We start from the raw sequence: 17,400 nt of genomic DNA, 5'->3' as shown, positions 1-17,400 counted from the left end.
ATGTTTATTTAAACTGATTCGATTATGGAAATAGTTTAAATCATTAAATTTAATAAGTTTTTCAATTTTTAACTAAAAATAGAAACTTATTAGTTGTTAAACATTTCGGTTGACCATAAAGTTTGAAATGTTTAATCAAATAAATGATCCGATTTAAAATTTAATAGAAAAGGCATCGGTTTGTTTTCAAGAAACCAGATTGTTTGATATTACAAAGGTGTCTGACATTTTAGCAAGGCGCCAAAACCTTTTCACCAAAGTAGCCTGGGTAGAAACCAGATTTTTTCCAACATCCGACATATATTTCAGCGGCATGAAATCCAACCTCGAGACCATTTGCGTTGTAGTGGTGCAAGTAAATCCCTCTAAAAAACAAACAAAAATACTCATTTATCTATTGACAAAAAATCAAGTGTAAACCGAATGGATCGCCACCTTAATTAAAACCATTCGCTCTTTAATGATCCCTTTGAAAATCCACCTTAATTAAAACCATTCGCTCTTTAATGATCCCTTTGAAAATGGCAGCCAGCCCTCTTTGTTTACGAAGGGATCCCCAAATCAACTTCAAAAACCAAAAGAAACCTAAATGAATTTCCCTTTGTAACCCGATTGAAACTTAGATCTTTCCTCTATAAAAAAACGCACGTTGAATTGGATGTTGTTGTCTACTTAATTGATCATAAAGAAAAAACACAGGAAATAAGGTCGATTATTTCGTTTTCTAAGGCTCTGATACCAATTTGTTGTGCTAAATTGGGTGATAAACTGTTCGTGAAATGAAAAACAAAAAGAGAGTAAAAGATGGCTTCTATTATCCCTTGATTCGTGACACCATACAAGAACATAAAAAACAAAGAAACTAGAATGAAAGTAATATTTCTAAACTCATTTACCCCTTTTTAACGGACCAAGTCAAAATTACTTTTGACTTCCTTTACCTTTCACTTAACACCCCTTCACTTTACTTGTAAGTCACTAAAGAGACCTACAATTCTAATTTTGTATACACACACACACACAAACATATACATACAAAAGAAAAAAAAACATAAGCATTAGTTATAAATTAAATTAAATTCAATTTCATATCCAACTAACCAAGTCACAATTCCTTCATATTCAATTCTTTCTATAGATTCTATTTCTTCAACATTTAGCAAACCACCATTGTTATAAATTCAAGTATTGCTACTAACAAACCGAACCAAAATTAAACCATATACTCCTCAACATGAATCCATTTTGTAGACGACCATTTGTTCCCTTTAATAACAGGGCATCCACCTATGTAACAAAAAAAAAACATACACACAAAGCAAGAGAAACCACATCAAAGACCTTTAACAAATTATTCACCAAAATTTAAATTCAAAATTCAAGATTTACTAACCATGCAAACTTGAAGAATCTAGAGATGCATCGGGTCTCATGCTCCAAAAGAGCAACGCATCCCCCATTTTTGGCTTAACAGATAACCCTTCTTTCCCACATTCAGACAGTTCATTCCACCATGACACAGCACTAATGTTGCCCTTTGCAGCAGGGAAAACCGTCTCACCTCCTTCTTCAACATCTGACCTGTAAACAATAATTAAAAATAAACAAAATTTCACAATTAGTCCCTGTGGTTTACAGAAAATCATGCATTCAGTCCCTATCTTCTTTCAAAGGGATTGGTCTTTGTGGTTTCAATTTCTTGTGTCTTGTGTGGGTGGTCCAAACAATAATTAAAACTAGACAAAATTTCATGATGGTCCCTATGGTTTATAAAAAGTCGCATGTTCAGTCCCTATCTTTTTTGTTTTACGCGAATGGTGTGTGTGTTTTCAATTTCTTGTAAGGTTGACAAAATTTCACAATTGGTCTTGTGTTTTACAAAAAATCACGGTTTCAATCCCTATCATTTTTACGTGAATGGTCCCTGTAGTTTAATTTCGTGTGTGATTGGTCCACACAATAATTAAAAACAGACAAAATTTCAAAATTGGTCCCTGGTTTACAAAAAGTCATGCATTCGGTCCCTATCTTTTTTGTTTTACGTGAATGGTCTCTGTGGTTTCAATTTCTTGTATGGTTGACAAAATTTCACGATTGGTCTTGTGGCTTACAAAAAATCACGCTTTCAGTCCCTATCATTTTTACGTGAATGGTCCCTATAGTTTAATTTCGTGTGTGGTTGGTCCACACAATAATTAAAAATAGACAAAATTTCACGATTGGTCCCTGGTTTACAAAAAGTCACGCGTTCGGTCCCTATCTTTTTTTTACGCCAATGGTCCTTGTGGAGGTCCTCACAATAACTAAAAATAGACAAAATTTCAAGATTCGTCCCTGTGGTTTACAAAAAGTCACGCATTCGATACATATCTTTTTTTTATGCGGATGATCCTGTTGTTCACTTGTAAAATAAAATCTAAAATAAATTAAAAAGGGTACAAATGAAATTTTGCATGTGTCAAAGACCACCCACGCAAGAATTGAAACCGCATCTACCATCCACGTCAAACAAAAAATGGGGACTGAACGCATGACTTCTTGTAAACCACAGGGACCAATTTTGAAATTTTTTTTTCTTTCATAAATTTAGGTAATAACTTACAGGTACATGAGAACTGTAGCCATTCGTTGACCACCATTTTTTGCATTAAACTGATCAAGAAAGTAGTCATAGTGAGGTTCATATTTCTGGCCAACTTCATAATGTAAAACTTGAAGTCCTTCACCATTTTCTATACATAAAAAGTGGATTAGTTTTTGAAAAATTGAGCGAACATCTGTGTTGTTGTATAAATAATTTAAAGGCGTGTACATACCAACGGGCAAAAAGGTAAAATCTGCAATTCTTTTTTCAATGGCAGTGACTGTTTCATCGAGTTCTCGGGCTAGAAATGTTCCAGAACTTGTACGCACCCTGAATGAGAGAACATAGTTGTAGGGTGATAAGAAATTAATAATAGTACAAAGTAATAAAAATAAGGGATATTATAAGTTTATAACATATAAACCCTTAAGATTTTCAAACCGGAATTTTACAAGTTTTTTTTTTTTAACAAAATTGCAAAAATGGTACCTGTGTTTGTCAAAATTATATGGTTTTCGTCCAAAAAAAAGTTTGGTGGTGCATCAGTGGTCCAATTTTGGATACCTTGTGCGTTTTTGGTTAAAAAACGTTAACTTTTATAAGTTTGGCTGTTGACTTTTTTAAAATGATAATTTTACCCTCGGGGATCATTTCTGCAACCAAACTACAAGGACCACTTCTGCAACTCTTCTTTTTAATTTTATTGAACTATTATACATTAATTCTTTTAATTATTTCTTTTTCTTTAATTTTTTTTATTGGAGTATTATATATTAATAAATATTATTTTTAATATATAATATTTATATATTAATAAATATTATCTTATTGGATTATTAATTTCTTTTAAATAATTCTTTTTAAATTTCTTTTTTATTGGATTATTGTATATTAATAAATATTATTTTTAATATATAACATTTATATATTATTAAATATCATTTAATTAACTAAAAGAAACTAAAAAAATTAATCCAATAAAAAAGAAACTAAAAGAAATTAAAAATTCAATAAAGTAATATTTATTAATATATAAATAATATATATTAAAAATAATATTTATTAATATATAATCATCCAATAAAAAAGAATTAATCCATTAAAAAGGAAATTAAAAAATAATTAATCAAATGAAAATAATAATCCAATAAAGTAATATTTGTTAATATATAAATATTATATATTAAAAATAATGTTTATTAATATATAATAGAGTAAATTACATGAATGGTCCCTATGGTTTGGAGTAATTTGCACGTTTGGTCCCTAACTTGTTTTTTTAACTCGGAAGGTCCCTACAGTTTGTTTTTGTTGCGCGCTTTAAAAAGACTATTTTGCCCTTGATTTTGTAATTTATTTAAATAAAGTGAGGTAGATAAGGTAATGTATGGTGAGGTGGAAGTTGGGTTGGGGGTGTGTTTATTTAAATAAATTAAAAAATCAAGGGCAAAATAGTCTTTTTAGGTAAGACAGGGACCAAGCGTGCAACAAAAACAAACACTAGGGACCTTCTGAGTTAAAAACATAAGTTAGGGACCAAACGTGCAAATTACCCCAAACCATAGGGACCATTCGTGTAATTTACTCTATATAATAATACAATAAAAAGAATTAATCCAATAAAAAGAAATTTAAAAAAAATTAATTAAAAAAATTAATATATATAAATTGAATAAAATTAAAAAGAAGAGATGCATAAATGGCCCTTGTAGTTTGGTTGTAGAAATGGTCTCTGAGGGTAAAATTGTCATTTTAAAAAAGTTAACAGCCATCTTGTTAAGATTAACGTTTTTGGACCAAAAACACACAAGGTATCCAAAATTGGACGAATGATGCACCACCAAACATTTTTGGACCAAAATCACATAATTTTGACAACAACAAGAACCATTTTTGCAATTTTGTCTTTTTTTTTTTCTACTTTTGCCCTTTGCTTCTGCTATTACATGTTTCCAAGTTACCATGAAATAAAATTCGCATGAAAACCCTTACGTTTACAAAAATTTTAAGTTTTACCCTAAATATTTTTTTTCTTCATATTATATATGTTCATGTATAAAAACATATTTTTACACACAAAAAATATTTAATTAAACATCGTATTTATATTTTTTTTAAATGCTATTTCTTTATATGGTTTAAAACGTAAAAATATGTTTTTGGAAGTAAAAATACATATTTAGAAGTATAGATACATATGTAGAAGTATAAATACATACTTTTACGTTTTTTTAGAAGTATAAATGCATTTTTTAGAAATATTAATATGTTTTTTAGAAATATAAATACGTATTTTTACGTATTTTAAAGTATATCAATCAAAACAAATGTGTTTATATGGAAAAAATGTATTTATATTAATAAGAAAATGTAATTATACTCCTGAAAACATAAAAATATAATTTATACTTCTAAAAAATGTATCTATAGTTCTACAAACATAAAATATGTATGTATATTGTTGGTGATTTGTTACCATCAATGTTATTTAAGTGTAATAGGATTAATTTGTTGACCAAAAATGATCTTCATAAATATTAAACAAGTAAGGGAGGTGTGGAGTGCACACTTGTTTAAATTTGATCAAGTTTAAAAGTACGTTGTCATTTAGGGGCGAAGCCCCTGAACGAATGGGGGTCCGGGGGCAACGACCCTGGGAGCGGGGTCCAAGGGGCAGAGCCCCTTACTTGTAGTTTTATGACCCTGGCTATTTTGCTATATTAAAAATGCATCAGAAATTCGGTTTTTCATATAACTGACCCTTGGTCTCAATTTGGTACACTCGAAAATTATAACAAGCACATTCTTTATTCTTGCTCTCATAATCTGAGTCTTATTCGATTAAAGATTGGGAGTACCACCCAAATACTTTAATCTGAAAATGATATCACAATTCTCAAAATTTTCAAGCCTTTCTATACCCCAAATTTCTAACATATATTTCTAAAAAATGTATCTATAGTTCTGCAAACGTAAATATGTATGTATATTTCGAAAAAAAACATATTAATATTTTAAAAATGTATTTATACTTCTAAAAAATGTATCAAACCTCTAAATATGTATTTATACTTCTAAAAAAGTACTTATACATATAAAAATCATAAAATTATGAATACCTATAATATGAAAAAAGAAATACTTAGGGTATAATATGAAAAAAAAATATATACTTAGGGTAAAAACGTAAAAAGTTTGTAAAATTGAGGGTTTTCTTGCGAATTTTATTTGATAACTTGCAAAGTTCCGGTTTTTACTCACCAAAAAGTGATGTTAAGGTAAAACCCTATTATTTTAAGAACTCAAGGGTTTTTATGTCAATATCCCTAAAAAATAATACTAACAAAAGTGAAAATGAAGAAAATACAGACCTGCTGTCTTTACTCTTGCCCGTTTCGTTATCAACAACAGTTGACTTTTCCATATGAGGTGTAGCAAGATTAATCAGATGATTGCATTCATCCTGGGACTATAGTCAAAATTTTGAAAAAAAAAAAAACAATTAGTTTGGAGAATATGTAAATGATTTAAGATATCTTACTAGTGTGTTGATGAGGACTAGAATTTCAGCATAGAAATCTAAATCTCAAACCATGTTTGCTTATAAAAGAATGTCAAAATTCTATGAGGTAAGCAAGATCATGTATAACCAAAAGAGAGTTCTAATAATATCATAGTTTGACTCCCTATTTGGCACTCTATTAATTCCAATTACATAAAATGGCTGATGACATTAACAAATCACCTACATTTCAAATAATGTGAAATCAACTTTCTTTTGGTTAGATTTCATAAAGAACTATACATGACACAACCTAAGGCTTTCAATATGTGAATCAATGAAGAAAATCCCTTCTAATTCGGCCTTATAATGTAACCCCTAATTTAAGGGGACTAGTTTCAGTTTCTTCACAAATAATACTTAACTGGACTCAAGTTTATTGTACAGGATTAGTATTTCAGAATGCATTCCAACTTTTTGATTCGGGAATTGGAAACCAGGAAACATAAATTACTTAATTTCTGGTTATGTAAGAAGAATTAGTTGATAACATGACTTTTCAAACTGGAATGACAATGAAATTGAGATATGCATTGACATAATCAAAAGGTACTAACCAAGAAATTATGATAAATAACAGCTCTAGGCTCCCATGAAATCACTTCAACCCATTGATCAGCTCTTTCCTCGATGTCCTCCCTCCTACATTCACCAAAATCAAAAATTTCCTTCAAATCTATAATCAAATCAGATCACAACAACAAAGTCTAACAAAATTCAACTGACCTTTCAACAGTAGAAGAATCATGAACGATGGAATTGACTTCATGAGCTTTCGGAGAATCAGATGGAGTTTTCGGAATCGAAAGAGTTACATATGCAAGAAGGATTAAAACAAAGAATGCACAGATGATGAGTACTGAAAAGAGGAGCGTTGACGATGACGATTTTCGAGAAGAACCTCGAGGGTAGAATCTCCCTTTCGACGCCATTGTAGGAGATTAAAGAGCACAAATTGATAGCGATTTTGATGTTTGAAAGATCAAAATGTAAAGGAAATCGGTGTTGTTTATATGTGCCCATTGTTCAACTCCAAGCTGTAATTCGAAAATGAAATCGTCAACGGGAGTGGGTTCTTCAACATGTCTCATGTCGGTTTCCTTTTTTAGCTAATTTCCATTTAGTCCTTCATGTTTGTTTGTTTTGACAAGCTAAGAAAAACGTGTAAAATACAATTATCTCAGTTGTCCTATTTTTCTTTTGTAAATACTTAGGTGCTCTTTGTATTTTTTGAGACAAATGTTTGCAGTCTGCGAACCACTGCGGACTACATCTGTAAATCTCTGAAGTAGAAGAGGTGGACCAAACGTCTGCAGTCTGAAAAAAAAACTGTTTGTTTTTTTAACATCTGCGGGCTATTGAAATAAACTGAAATCTAAATAAACTAATTTTTTTTAAACTTCAAAGTGATTTTTTAATATTTTAATGACTTTGTTATAAATAACTAACAAATCTAGATCAACTTTTATGTATTATTGTATAAAAAATAAAATAAAAATGGTATGAATTAACGTATATATTTGATAAAAACCAACAACTTTGGTTGCAAAGTTATAACTAAACATTATAATTAGGGATCAAAGAATTTGATATATAAATGGATAGAAATAAACTTCGATTTTTTCAATTAAATTCATTAAAAATATACCGTAAATATTTTCCCGAGAAATTGACGATATTATATTAAATAATGTTTTACAAAATTTGGCAAAAAATATAAGAATATATTATGATTTTTTTTCATATTTATATAAACAACTTCAACAACTATTATTGTAATAAATCTTTATTTATAAATTTGTCAAAAATATCATGTTTGTGTCGTTGAACGTTTTTTTTAAGTATTGTAATTTTTTTTCAAATTGTTTATCATTAATAAAGTTTGAAAAAATATAAATTTAAAAAAAAAACTTTAAAAAAATAAAGATATATGTGTTTTTTTAGACTAGAAGATGTTAGAAGACTTTGGTCCACATCTGCGCCAAGAAGAGGGCGCGCAGACATTTTTAGGTCTGCAGTCTTCAAAAAAACAAACAGTCTGCGAAGGCTAATGTCTGCGCGTGGTCTACGCGGCGCAGACAGAAAAGGTCACGCAGATCTGCAGACAAAAAACAAACAACACCTTAATCATTATATATGCAAAACGTATTTTAAAGTTATGTTATGTTATTAATATATTGACTTAAAGCAATAAAAAAGATTTGGTTTATTAGTGAAAGACTTGTTCTATAAGATACAACAATTATCTTACACATTTGATACATACTATATTTTCTAAATGATTTATAGTTTATGTAAAGTCTTTATTATGTTGATTGAAAAATAGTTTGATATATAATTTATAACTGTTATAGGAAATAAAAGATTTTAATGTCGAATTACATATGACCAAAGAATAACATAAATGAAATAATAAAAAATATATAGTAATATTCAAAATAAATGAAACAAATTAATCAAAAAATATATTGCTACTATATTACACAGTGATGTTCAAATTAAAGGGCAAACTGCATCTCGTCTCAAGATTTATCATATAGAAGGTAAATCACCAACTACTAATAATATTTTAAATCAGAACATAATGTTCAAATTATGTTTTCACCATTAACTTTTATAAGACCTTAAACATATATTTTATTTTGCATTTATTTTTTACTTGAAACTAATATGTACGTATTATACAAACTTAATATATATAAGCCTTGTTTATTTATAACAAGAAATGTGTTTAAATAATATTCAAGGAATAAATACGTTGCTACGGTACATATGATATGGGTAAGTTTGTATTAGAATACAATGTAGTTATACTCTATTTAATATCATTTCGTTTTATTTTTATAGTAATAAGCAAAAGCATTGTTTAGATTTTTTGGGCAAGAGGCACATCTTAGATACATTTATTAATATTGTTTAGATTTTTCTAAGAGCGACTAACCTGATATATAAATTTAATAAGAAATATTAAAATGTATGAAACTTGCTCTAATAAGGATATAGTTAAACAATTTGTAGATTATAGCCATTATACTAATAATTGATCATCAGTCGCAATCGCTGGGTGAAATCCATTGGGCTGGCTGCCCACCGAATACAGAAACCAAAAGTTGTGCTCCCCAATTTCAAATAAGACATGAGTTGACCGTGGCATTGTAATATAAAAAGGATTTCGTAAACTATGTATTAAGTGTTGTAGTTGGATAGGTATTTAACTATTTAAAGATATGGCTTGAGAACTTCTAAAAAAAAATATTAAAAACGATATTATAAATGTGTTTTCATATTAATATAATATCAAAATGACGTAGTTGAAGTGGCAATATTGTTTTTGCTTTCAAACAAATATTCTCCCGTACAAACCCTTGTGAAACTTTTTTTTATTTAAAAGAGTCTTCCTAAAATTTTAGCTAAAAGCATACAGAAAGTTTCCATATATTAAAAAACGCAATTTTGTTTTGACTCGACGATTGGGGTTCATTTATTAATGTGTGAATACAAACAACCCTAACAAACATGTTAACATACAATATCATAAGAAATAATACATCATCAAAGTAGCCTTTAGGGCACCATTGCATGTCTACACTGTCATGAAAAACCTTAAATTTCTATTTTAATTATACCCGTCGAAAAAATGCAGGAAATTTAGGCGTAAGTGAACGTAACGGCGGATGCCTTTGACCATCTCCCCACAACGCATAAGCTTCTTCACCATGAATCGCATCATCTCCAATATCCAAATCATCTTCATGCATCTTCAAGTCAACTATTCGGCTAACAAATATACATATAAGACTCGTTGCAACAACATTCCACGCAGCAATAAACAATGCTCCGAGGATCTGGTACCCCATTTGCTTGAATCCATCCTTCGCATAAACAACCTCATTAGCGTTGACAATGCTGTATAATAACCCCGGACCTTGTTGCGACTCTGAATGCTCTGTGTTGTAGAACTTTCTTATAAGGTTCGGTTTAGCAAACATCCCCGAAGATAAACCTCCCAAAACACCCGCAACTGCATGCGTATGAAACACCCCTAAAGTATCATCAACACGTTGAAAAAATGCCGATTTTTTATGTAGAATCATCATGGTGTACCATGGCACTGATCCAGCTAACACTCCCATAAACATCGCTGCCCAAGTATCAACAACTCCTACATACATTTTATCGTGTTTAGTGTTAGAAAAACACTTTGAATTTGGAAAAATAGGAGCTAGATCGATCGATCTAACCTGCAGCCGGAGTGATGCATACAAGACCAGTCATCATGCCTTGAACTGCACCAATCACCGAGCTTTTGGAGTGGAAGATCAAGTCGAAGAACATCCAAACCAAGAGGCTTGTAGCGGTGCAAAGATGGGTGTTTAGAACAGCAACGGCGGTGATTTCATTCGCCGCCAGTGGTGATCCGCCGTTGAATCCGCTCCAACCCATCCAAAGAAACCCTGCTCCGGCCATCATGTGTATTATGTTGTTCGGTGGAAAATGCTCCCTATCACTTGGATTCCGAGGCCCCACCTACAATATCACTTTATACATACATATAATCATATACATATATATCATCAAAAGATGTTAATTTGTTTTCAACTTTTTTGTACGTAAATATGAAAACTAACCCAATAAGCGGCAGTGAAACCGGCAACCCCAGATGACAAATGAATAACATAACCACCGGAGAAGTCAATAATATGGCGGGAAAGAAACCCTTTGTCCCAGATCGTGTAAGCACCAACCGTGTATGAGAAAGTGAGCCATAAAGGCACAAAAAGCATCCACGCGTAGAAGTTCATCCTCCCTAGCAATGAACCACCGAGTAATATAACAGTTATCGCTGCAAATGCAAACTGATAAAACACATAATCAGCTACCGGAATCATTTTATCATATTGTTTTTCGAGTAGATACTTTTGGGTCACAGCCACATTAGGTTTGCCCATGATGCCTGTAAATTTATCGCCAAAGGAGAGTTGGTGTGCCCACATGACCCAACATAATAAAACGGAAGCAAAGGCGTATAACGCCATGAAAGCTGAGTTCACCGCCCATTTTTTCTTCACCATGCTGCCATAAAGGATCACTAGGCCGGGGACGCTTTGCAGCCCCACCATGGCAGCCGCTGTGAGCTGCCATGCGTTGTCACCTTTGTTTAGCCACTCCGGCGAGGTCTCGTCTGGTAGGAGGCCTGATGGGAAAGAATTGATGGTTTCGCCCATTGGTTTGAGATGAGAGTTTTAGTGGGAAATGAGGGAAGAGGGTTGGTTTGGTATATAAAGGAAAGTTGAGGAGATTGAGGTTGAGTCATTGGGATCATCTTTTTGTAACATTGGTTGCATCTTTTGATTGATTGGTTATATGTTAGAATCTAGAAATAATTGGCAGCAAGATTCATCAAACAAGCCATTAGAAACAACAAATATATTGCGTCATTAGAATCTGTAATCTTTAAGATTTAAGATATTGTGTTTTTTTTTTTTTTCGCACAAATAGTGTGTTTTTACTTTTTTTTTTAGTAAATTACGAGAATGGTCCTTGTGTTATTGTGCTTTTATGGGTTTAGTCCCTAAGTCGAATTTTTCATAAGTGAAATTCTTAAATAACAAATTTGTTGTGCGTTTAGTCCATGTTTGATATAAAAAAACTATTGTGCCCTTCATTTCTTTTATAATTAAATTTATGATTTATGTATTTCCTTAACCTACATCCTCTTAATTTACAACTAACCTACATTGATTATGCCTCCAACCCACATCCCTTCATGTCACACCCCGGCCGTCGGCGGAAACACCGGGCAGTGTAACGTCTTTTCTCGTATCATAGTTATCAACTTCCTGAAAACACATGCAATTTAAAATACGTCAACATAAAGTTGGTGAGTCCACATGTTTTGACTCCATATAAAAATAATACATTTTCCAAGTTCAAAATTATAGTTTTGAAAGTATCATTTTGACTCTCCAACGTTTAGCATATATATCCTAGGTATAAAAGTTTACTTACCAAACAAGTAGTTTACCTATAAGTCTCATATACTATGAATATAAGTGTTTGTAATTCCATACAAACGAAAGTTGCTACATATAAATCTTATTTCAATTCTATACGAGTAAAACCGCTACGTATAAATCTATTTCAATTCTATACGAGTAAAACCGCTACGTATAAATCTATTTCAATTCTATACGAGTATGTGTGTTAGGTATAATTATCTACTTAATATACAAGTAGTATACCTACCAGTTTCTTGTACCTAGAGTATAAGTGTTTGTGAAACTTATACTTAACATTAATACTTGTATAACGACAAAGTATAATGCTTCTAACAATTTGCTACCATGAGTCCGTAACCGCGGCTATATGACTAGTTTCAAACCTCTGCTTGATGCTACAAGTTTCGCATCTCAACGTCGGAACAATAAACAAACAAAAGGACAGTTCGTCACTCGCACACGTTTTTGTTGTAGCTAGCAACCACGAGTGGGGTTGTCAACCCGTATCTTATTCATACACGACTTCCTCGCTCACACGGGATTAACGGATACAGGTCAGAGAATTTTCCCTAAGATTTCCAATCTTAGTTGATGAATACAATAGCTCATGTAGACTTGTCGAGTTCCGTTAGTTCTAGTAGTAAAATCATATTCGTGTCTAAAACCCTAAGTTATTAGACTATGCTTTTAACATTACTCCTAATATTTATAATACTTAGGTAGTACAACAGCTATAATTAGAATTAAAACCAGGTTTTATCTTGACATAAAACCAATAATAACAACATATAACGTTCCTAGTTTTATCTTGACATAAAACTATCAATAACAATATATAACATATTAAGTTTTATCTTGACATAAAACTAACAATAACAACATATAACATACCAAGTTTTATCTTGACATAAAACCAATAATAGCAACATACTTTATAACTTAATATATAGAACTTCTGAATATAACTTCGGAACTATATCGCACACAAAATATATATAGAATCCTAAGTATAACTCAAGATTTACATTAATATACTGCTATAACAATAACATGCTAACAACTTTACGATAGTTGTATACTTTCAAATATGAAATAACTATATTCCGGTTATTATAACTATCTACGTTGATACTAATATATTATCATATAGAAATAATAATAACATATATATAATATTTAGCATGCGTTTTCCCCCGAAAATATTAGAAAGTGGGGCTGTGAAACTCACCTTAATATCGTGCTTCGATAGAATCTAACTGAAAACAGTCAGCGGTTCGCGATCACCGGGCTCGGGAAGCGAAACGGCTTCAGTAAACGAGAGAGAAGGAAAGAGATTAGGTGTACTAAGCCTTGGGGTCGAAATTTCTATTTATAGGCTGATTTTTGGCCTCTCACGACGTGAAAAACTCATTGTTCACGTCGTGAGTTTGGATCTTATCTCTTCGTAGACTTGCCATCCGTCTTCTAGCTTCCGAAGGTGGCAAAATGAGCCCTCACGACGTGAAAAACTCCTTGTTCACGTCGTGAGTTTGGATCTTATCCCCTCGCAGCCTCGTCACACCTTCTAGATCCGAAATATGGCGGTTTGACTCCTCACGTCGTGAGTTTTTATGCTCACGTCGTGAGTTCAGTCAAATTAGGGTTTCTGACAGCGACATCTTCGGAAGACCATAACTTTTGCATACGAACTCCGTTTTTGACGTTCTTTATATCCACGCGTAGGTATTTACGAGCACTACAACTCTCTTTTAGAATCCAATAGCTAATTCTAAGTCTATTTTAAATTCTTATTATTATAGAGATTTATAGTGTTCGGTTTATCATAACTTCTTCACGCGAAGTCAGATTTAGACATTCTCTATATTTTTGGAATCGTATGGACGTATACTTTTGAGTTGTATCATAAAAGTTCATACTTGTATTAGAATTTATCACGAATTACATTGTAAGTTTGTCACTTTACTAGTTTAACAAAATCACATTACATGATTGGCATAATCACATGTGATTGTTATTGACCTAATTTTGAGTGGGTTGAGAAAGATAGGATTTCCGTGTGTTGTGGGTTGGGAAAGATGAAGAAAAATCAAAGAGAAAAGCTAATGTGGCAGTAGGTTTATTGGGTTCGGTGGGTTGGGAGGAAACGACTCCTTCCTCCCTTACTAGTTTATAAAATTTAATTCGTTAAAAAAAAAAAAAAAAAAAAAAAAAAAAAAAAAAGATATGATCGGTTACATAAAGCCAAGAGTAAATGGTTAAACGATTTTTGTCTCTTTTTCATATTTTTCATGATTTTCTTATGGTATGATTAAAATTTGAAATTTCTATATTTGACTTTCAATTTTCTTTTTATTTTGGCAAAGGAGCCACTTTATTTGTTAAATACTTCGTCCTTTTGGGTTAAATCTGGCCAAGCCCAACCCATAAATAAAGTTTATTTTTGCTACCTTGAAATTCCTCCCTTTAAAATATTTTCATATAAAACTATAGTACTTTTTCAGTTTAAGTTACTGTAAGAGAGACAAAATTCTTTAGATAAATTCGATGAATATTGTACATATTTATTAAATACCAATCTATATAAAAAATTTCTGAAGTTATGTTTGTTCCATGCAAATTATTTGTTTTACTCTCTTAAACTTTATATTTAATCATTTAACAAACATTCTTATCGAGTTACGTCGACTTCAAAAATAGTATCATACACATTATTTTGTTATAGAAAATTGAAGATTTGCATCTAAATTATATTAATTAATGAATATATGTAAGTAATCTATTTTATAATTTAAATAAAAATACAATTATAATATTGTCAAAAATCCAAAAGAATCTAAAAACACAATGCCCACTTGTATACTTTATGCATAAGTGATCATCACTAAACAGCGATTGCCTTTCGCCACATACGTTGCATTATTGGCTAAGTACGCTTTGTTCAGAAATTTTTGACTTTTTATAAAGAAAAGAATCTTTTGGTTATAAACAATGAAACAAAAATTACATCATTAAAATTTGATTAACGACTTTTTATACATCTAAATAGAAGAAGCATGAACTTATGTTGTATTCTATTTCTAAAATTAAATAGATAAAAAAAACATAATTAAAATAATAACTAGTCAAATATACATAAAAGCTCGTGAATTACTTTAGTAAAAAGATATATTAAATATTGAATGTTTTAATTACAACCATTCATCATTTAATATAGATATATGCATAGTCACGTAGACGTGGAATCGAGTCATTATTCCAGAAAGTCGCTGGAAGGCTGCATAGGGATGAAACTTTATATTATCTTTCTCTTATTCTTCCAATTTTCTTAAAATCAAAATTTATATTATCCTTCTCTTATTCTTCAATTTGTTATGACAAAATAATGTATATGATACTATATAAAATGTATATTATGATTGTAGTAATATAATTTTGTATTCAGATGTAATATCACCTCTACACAACAATTTTTATGTACAAACTAAGAAATCAAAGTGAAATTTTTAGCATTTAAAATATTACCATGGAATTTGAGCTTATTACGAAGAAGTCTCAAATCACATATAAATAAGAAAATTACATTGATTTAACTAGATTGTGAGTGACATGCTCCATCAATATTTGAGTTATTGGATCATTGGTTCTATAAAAAGACCCTCATTGTTATAGTTTTCTTTGAAAGACAACCTTTCTAAAGAGCATTTTCATATCGGCTTTTATACACCGATAAATTCTCACTACAAGTATATCTTATGTTGTGAATTTTGGAATCACTGCAATGCATTACATATAGTTATTTAAACTCGTTTATATATATAATTAATTAATTTTGTTTATATTGTTTTATAATGAGTCTGTAAATATGTTTTTTTTTTATTTAAAAAAAATTAGCTAAAAATGAAACGAATAAATTAGTTGAAATTCTTCCGAAGTCTATGTATATGGCTATGGGTTCTTTAATCAATTTTTCAAAAAAGAAAAAAACTATTTTTAGTTTAATATTATAGTTTTTGTTGTCTTATATACTACAATATCTATTTATAGAAATTCAAAATAACATACTATTCCTCTAGTCAGATTTCCGAAATCACTAATTTTTATAGTAACAAAAGAATGATAGTTATTTTAGCAACAAAGCCCATAAGTTGCTTGTTTGGACCACATAAACTATTAAAATGAAAATAATATCTCAAATCTATCTAAAAGCTGGTTTATTATACAAATTAATATGTTTGGCATAAATTCTTTTTCAGGTTTCCTTAAGATGGTAAGTTATGGAGGGATATTTAACGGATATTCCCTTTGTTTTGGTTCAGTTTGCCCCTTCTCGACTATTAAAAACTACCTTTACACAAAACTATTTAAGAATTAAGATACATTTTAATAATGTTACAACAGACTTTGTTTAGTTTCCACTTGTTCATTATTCTAAACCCATTTTGAAATGGATTTGATTGAACCAATTATAGTTTTCTGATGGGCATTTTGTCTTTTCTTATTGGACAACAAAGTCATAGGCTGTAAGAGCAATGAGTTTTTATAAAATTACAAATTTAACCACTAAATTTATTTGTTCGTGATCTTTATTGAACTTGATTAGATTGTTCAAAAACGATCAATATGATTGTCTATAATGGATTTACCGGTTACAAAACTGATTTGGAAATAAATAATTAAGATCTTAATACGTAGAGATTACATGAATATTACACCTCAATTAAAACTGATCACAAGGAAATCAGTGGGTATTACACGTCATTATCCATTTACCCTCAATAGATTATGGTACAATCCCTTCTCTTCTTCTTAAGTGCAATCATATTATTCCCCAAACCCTTTATTCCCCCATAACAAAATCAACTTCTATAATGATTTTGAAGTTTGACGTAGATAACCTATTTAACACTTGATGTCTATTACCATGGAACATTCGACCTTAAGAAATTAGTCTACTTCGATACACGTAGAGGATCTATGTGTGACGTTGATTTCAATTTGTTTTGCTAGACATAGTTCATCATGTTCATTGAAAAACTTACAAGAGAGAAATGCAAAGATGTTTATTTCTGTCTTCCCCAAGAAAGATTGATTATGGCTACAAAATGATAGGAAGATCAATGTGTATGTCGACCACATGAATGGACCTCTTTTTGATTGGCTTGAGAATGAAGAACCAAAAGATGAAACATTTTGGGATGAAGATCAAATTGGAAAGATGATGTTGATTCGATATTGTCAGACATTATTTCTTATGA

The 17,400-nt window shown here is 30.7% G+C and overlaps 2 protein-coding genes across 2 annotated transcripts; both read right to left on the bottom strand.

Moving 5' to 3' along the window:
• Window positions 1–1,035: 1,035 nt before the first annotated feature.
• LOC145166724 (putative prolyl 4-hydroxylase 10) lies at window positions 1,036–7,185 on the bottom strand. The gene is made up of 7 exons (XM_079085753.1): window positions 6,873–7,185; window positions 6,704–6,788; window positions 5,956–6,053; window positions 2,817–2,914; window positions 2,603–2,732; window positions 1,394–1,581; window positions 1,036–1,287 (listed from the first exon to the last, which is right to left on the bottom strand). The coding sequence occupies exons 1-7, from the start codon at window positions 7,076–7,078 to the stop codon at window positions 1,214–1,216; spliced, it is 879 nt and encodes a 292-aa protein (XP_078941879.1). The 5' UTR covers window positions 7,079–7,185; the 3' UTR covers window positions 1,036–1,213.
• A 2,469-nt stretch (window positions 7,186–9,654) lies between these two features.
• Window positions 9,655–11,517, bottom strand: LOC145166722 (ammonium transporter 2 member 3-like). The gene is made up of 3 exons (XM_079085752.1): window positions 10,775–11,517; window positions 10,388–10,673; window positions 9,655–10,308 (listed from the first exon to the last, which is right to left on the bottom strand). Exons 1-3 carry the CDS (start codon window positions 11,369–11,371, stop codon window positions 9,767–9,769), a joined length of 1,425 nt encoding a protein of 474 aa, XP_078941878.1. The 5' UTR covers window positions 11,372–11,517; the 3' UTR covers window positions 9,655–9,766.
• Between the last annotated feature and the right edge of the window lie 5,883 nt (window positions 11,518–17,400).

This window comes from Lactuca virosa, chromosome 3 (genome assembly GCF_052849685.1).
Source record: "Lactuca virosa cultivar CGN04683 chromosome 3, Lactuca_virosa_CGN04683_v6, whole genome shotgun sequence".
NCBI lineage: Eukaryota > Viridiplantae > Streptophyta > Magnoliopsida > Asterales > Asteraceae > Lactuca > Lactuca virosa.
This window is presented reverse-complemented; position numbering and strand designations above follow the sequence as displayed.